The sequence below is a fragment of the Lolium rigidum genome, chromosome 6 (genome assembly GCF_022539505.1).
Source record: "Lolium rigidum isolate FL_2022 chromosome 6, APGP_CSIRO_Lrig_0.1, whole genome shotgun sequence".
Taxonomy (NCBI): Eukaryota; Viridiplantae; Streptophyta; class Magnoliopsida; order Poales; family Poaceae; genus Lolium; species Lolium rigidum.
The window spans coordinates 112,618,475-112,623,753 of NC_061513.1; the positions used below are offsets into that span (position 1 = coordinate 112,618,475).

The 5,279-nt window shown below is 48.8% G+C and overlaps 1 protein-coding gene across 1 annotated transcript; it reads left to right on the forward strand.

The window, feature by feature from the left end:
- The first annotated feature begins 736 nt into the window (after positions 1-736).
- Positions 737-3,278, forward strand: LOC124659265 (basic leucine zipper 6-like). The gene is made up of 4 exons (XM_047197187.1): positions 737-954; positions 1,039-1,129; positions 2,884-3,010; positions 3,127-3,278. The coding sequence occupies exons 1-4, from the start codon at positions 752-754 to the stop codon at positions 3,276-3,278; spliced, it is 573 nt and encodes a 190-aa protein (XP_047053143.1). The 5' UTR covers positions 737-751.
- Positions 3,279-5,279: the final 2,001 nt, after the last annotated feature.

Genomic DNA, 5,279 nt, shown 5'->3' on the forward strand with positions numbered 1-5,279 from the left:
TGATGCAAGAACGCCCGTTTTGGACGACAACGACGGCGAGATCCAGCTCTCGCCATATATGCACAGGCAGCTCGGGCGAGAAGGCAATGATGGGAGAATGAGATCCATGGACAGCGGCACGTGGATGGGGATTCCTGCCCACCTACTTAAAACCGGCCCGCTTAAACCGTCCATCCCCACCACCACCTTCGATCATCCATCCTAGCTCCCGCCCGCGCACTGCCCTCCGGCCGGCCAAGCTAGGCTGGCTCAGGCTGTCATCCTCATGTTCCAAAAGTCTCGTCCCATGTGACTCCCCGATTCCAATTCCCATCAATCGATCTCCCCATCTCCATCTCAACCAAACACGGTGCAACTAGGCTCTAGTGAGTGCCTGCACCCTAAGCACCGGTATAAAACAAAGCTCTACGCGCGCCGGCACATTACGCAGCTAGTTAAGCTAAGCTAGCACCGGGCGGTCGGGCGGAGTCTAGCTAGCTGCTGTTGCGCATTGCCGCGTTAGCATATGGCACAGCTCCCGCCCAAGATCCCGATGGCCGCCGGCGCGCACCACTGGCCCGGGACCGGCGCGGGCGTCGACGGACACCACCACGGCGTGGGCGTGGGCGCGGCGGCGGCCTGGGCGGACGAGTTCGCCGAGTTCGCGGCCGCGCGGCGGGGCGCGCACCGGCGGTCGCTGAGCGACTCGGTGGCCTTCGTGGAGGTGGCGCCGGGGGCCGGCGACTTCGACAGGCTGGACGACGACCAGCTCATGTCCATGTTCCCTGACGAGGGTGGGTCCACGGCGCCCGGGTCCGAGAACGGCAGCAGCGACAGCGACGGCGACAAGCGCGGCAAGGATCGGTACGGTGACGGGCAGAACGACGGAGCCAACGACCTCGAGGAGAAGGCGCCGGGGCAAGCCACGCCGACCTCGTCGACGGAGACGATCCGAGACCCAAAGAGGGTCAAGAGGTAAGCTATAGTGCCAATGCCAATGCATGCATGGATGTACCTCCTTGGGTAGCTTGATTTATTGACTGAATTGCGCGTTTGCAGGATACTGGCAAACCGCCAGTCGGCTCAGAGGTCGCGGGTGAGGAAGCTGCAGTACATCTCCGAGCTAGAGCGCTGCGTCACCACGCTCCAGGTACGTACGCACACATACATAGACACATTCCGCTAGCTGATTAAGCATCAATGAACGAGGGTGTTACTGTTAGGCTCTACATTTCTAGGCTTGAAGGAACCGATCTAAAGCAGCTAGCTAGATATACTCTTTTATATTTAGTTGCTCGAAAGTCGAAATGGATCTCAATTCCAGATAGCTAGAGTAGGATTTTTTTTTGCTTCAAAAGAGCTTGCACAACCCGGTTTCTCCACTTGGTGCATTGCATGCCTCTCCAACCTTGCAAGAAAACAGAGTAGAAAACAACGTGCGCGGTGGGACAGATGTGTATATGCTTGAGGAAAATCCGTAAACACATAATCCTGGCGTTTCGATGAATAAGTCACGCGCGCATTCCAAGCTCTCGTTTTGACCAAGAACTAGTGCAGTTACACGAGTACTATTTGATGAAAAATTGATGTCATTAGAAAATGTCTTCAAAACTAAATCCACACATATCGACTCAGTTCTTTCGGTCAAAAATTGCCTTGAAGTACGCGTGTACCCTATTCGTCGGAAGGATGTACACCCACAAATCGTCAAGCATGCATGCAAATGTGTCACTCCTAAGGCAGTTATTGTCGCAATACCACCATACCATTTCTATCTTCTCTTCCACATGTCAATGTTTTTCTTCCCGTTCTCTAAAATATACCGGTGGGCACCGGTATTACCGGTTACCGGAAAGACCGGTCCAAATAGGCAAATACCGTACGAGATTTTCCGAACAAAATTTAAAATTATCCAAAATTTATCAACATTGTTAAATTTGAGTAAATTACACAAATTTCGGTAAATACCGGCCGGCATTTTTTTTATACCGGTAGGTACAAAGAAAACCAGTTACCAGCAAGTTTTCCAAAATATATGCCGAGAAAAATAAACCCTGCGACATGCGCGCGCGCACACACACACAACGACGCAATGACACGAACATGTCGCTCCGTGCGTACGCATTGCTTGTTTAGGACTTTGCACAGACAAACACATTAATCCCCGCACTAGCTAGAGCGGGGTTAGACATGATCAGTGGACGGATCTGCACAGGCTGGCTGGCTTAGCAAGCAGCAACGCCTAGCACGCAAGGTAGCTAGCGGAGGATCAACCTATGGTGGAGAACCCATGTGGGATGATGCCGGGACGAGACGAGAAATGATGGAGCTAGTAGGCGGGCTCCCCCGGCGGCCGGGCGGCTGGGCCTCGTCGCGTGCACATGCACGGCGATGTCCTTTACCACCCGTACGGTACCTACCAACGCCCCGCCCCCGGCCGCCTGGCGCGATCCAAATGCACATGGCGCTTCACGCGATGTGCCGATGGAGCGCTGGTCCCTCGGCCTGCTCCGTGGATCAGATCAACTTCTTCCATGGCTACTCCTAGTAGTGGTACGGCACATGCCGATCCTAGCTAAGCTAGCGACACATCTGATTGCTGTCCTAAGCAATGATTATGCGGTGTGTTTACTACCGGTAGCCTTTAACAATAGTCGTCCACTTGTGGCGTCTGTGAGGGTTTTACTCGTCGCCTCGTGGGTGCACATGGAGATGGAGGCGACTAGTTAAATGTTGCTTCGGACAGGATGTTCGTGAATAATGCAGGCGGCCAGGGAGATTAATCTGACAAGTCATCGGTCAAAGCTTAATTAACTGGATGCATGCATGCGTATGGATTACTGCCATTCTAACGGAACTGTCATGTCTTTGCTCACGTCATGTTTCAATGGTGTTTCCTTGCAGAACGAGGTGTCCGTGCTGTCTCCCCGGGTGGCGTTCCTGGACCAGCAGCGGACCATCCTCACCGTCGGCAACAGCCACCTCAAGCAGCGGATCGCCGCGCTGGCGCAGGACAAGATCTTCAAGGACGGTCAGTGCTCCATCGATCGGAAATTCAGAATTCACACCATTCCTCTCGCCGTTCCAAGGATTCAGGAAGCACCACTTTTCCCCAAGAAATAACCAACACTCCCTTTTCCTCTGCAGCTCATCAAGAGGCGCTCAAGGAGGAGATCGAGAGGCTCCGGCAGGTGTACCAGCAGCAGAACCTCAGGATGTCCTCCGGTGCGGCCGCCGCCGACCAGCACGGCCACGGAGGGCCGCCTCCCGTGCGCCAGGAGAAGGAGCTCATGAGCTGATCGAGCCATGGCTCATTGCACGCCCATTCTGCTCTTGTGCAGTCCGCCAACATCCCTCCGCCTTATCATTGACCCGGGAGGGAAACATGGCATCACGCACGGAAACTTGTGATTTCTCATTCTTCATGTTCATTGACCTGTGTATCATTCTTTGCATGTCTGGTTTCAGTTTTGGTTTCTTACGGTTGGGAACTTGTGAAGCAAAACTCAAAAGTGTACATCGAGTTGTAAATTATGTTGTAGCACGCACGGCCTCTTGTGTATGTAGATTGTTTCAGTTTAGGTTTGTGGAGATCCATTTTTTTTAGGGAAACGGTTTGGGGAAAGCACTACAATTGCTTTGTATCCTCAATCTGATCCAGCAGACATGGTGTCTGCAGTCTTCTGAATCCTGCCTTTCATAAGTGTATGTATCTGTGTCAAGAGTTAAGACTCAAGAGGGCTTATGCTTCTTTTTGCAGCACTATCCTTGTGCTCTAAGATATCGTGTTAGTCTCCATCATCTAAAAACAAGAAGAATATTCACTTAATCAAGTGAATCTTTACTTGTTCCACGCTGGTTGAGGGCCAGAAGACAGAAATAGTTTTTCTCAGTTATATGCAAAAATTCAGGGTTCTGCTGCACTAAGTATGTCTCAGTGTGCTCTGCATTTTTGCTGCACTCTGATTCATTCTTCATATTGGTCAAGAGTATACTTAAATTGTAATGACACATCAAGCTGAGTGTTCCATTTGAAAATTCCTTTGAAAATTCGGATATTCATGTGGTTCCTCAGTAATAAGGTTTTGTTAACTAAAGACAATTTAGCTAAACGACATTGGAATGGTTGTATGAAGTGTGTTTTTTGTGGTGCACAGAAAACCGTTGAACATCTATTCATTGAATGTCCTTTAGCTAAATTGCTTTGGCGTACAGTTAATTTCACTTTTGATCTTCCACCTCCAACCAATATTACAAATATGTTTGGAAATTGGTTAAATGGAGTAGATAGACAATCTAAAGCTTTCATCCGTGTTGGGGTTTCTGCTTTATGTTGGTCTATTTGGAGGGCAGGAAATGATCTTATCTTTAACAAAAAATAATCTTTTCATTATTTGTAGGTTATTCACATGATGGCTCACTGGGTTCAGCTACGGGCTCTCCTTTCACCGGAGGGATTACGCGATGCCATGGTTTCTGGATGCACACGGCTCCTGACGGTCGCTCAGGATATCTTGTGCCAGGCTGGTTGGCGTCATACTAGTAGGCTACAATGATGTGTAGTTTTACTTTGCTCTTTTTATTCCGCTGGTTGATTTTTGTATCAACTATAGGCGATGGTTGAGTTATGTGAGATGTAAGACTTAATACTACTTTGATATTAATAAAAGGTCGTGTGCATCATCATGATGCAGAAGCCGGGGTTAAACTCCTCATTTCGAAAACAAAAGCTGAGTATTCCATTTTAGTTTGCATATGATTTTTCCTATTAGAGTATGTTACGTATTATTTAAATTTGGTAGTTTAAGATTGTAATCTAGATTTATCTCTACTATGTTCCTTAGTCTTCAAGTCTTCTCTACTATATAAACAACCCAAGAGGCCCAATGTAAACACCAATTATCATCAATACAATCATATTTCGCAATCTATCATGGTATCAGAGCGGCTCAATGGAAACATGGCATCACACGGCATGGGTGCACGAAACTATGGATGCTTCCCTGATTTCTCATTCTTCCTGTTCATTGACCTGTGTATCATTCTTTATGTGTCTAGTTTCAGTTTTGGTTTCTTACCGTTGGAAACTTGTCAAGAAAAACTCAAAAGTGTACATCGAGTTGTAAATTCTGTAGTAGCACGCACGGCCTCCCTCACACTGATCCAGCAGACTTGGTTTTGCGGTTTTCTAAATCCTGCATTTCACAGCGTGTGTATCTGTGTCAAGATGTCAAGACCCGTAAGGGCTTATGCTTCTTTTTGTAGCACTATTCTCGTGCTCTAAGAAATCGTGTTAGTGT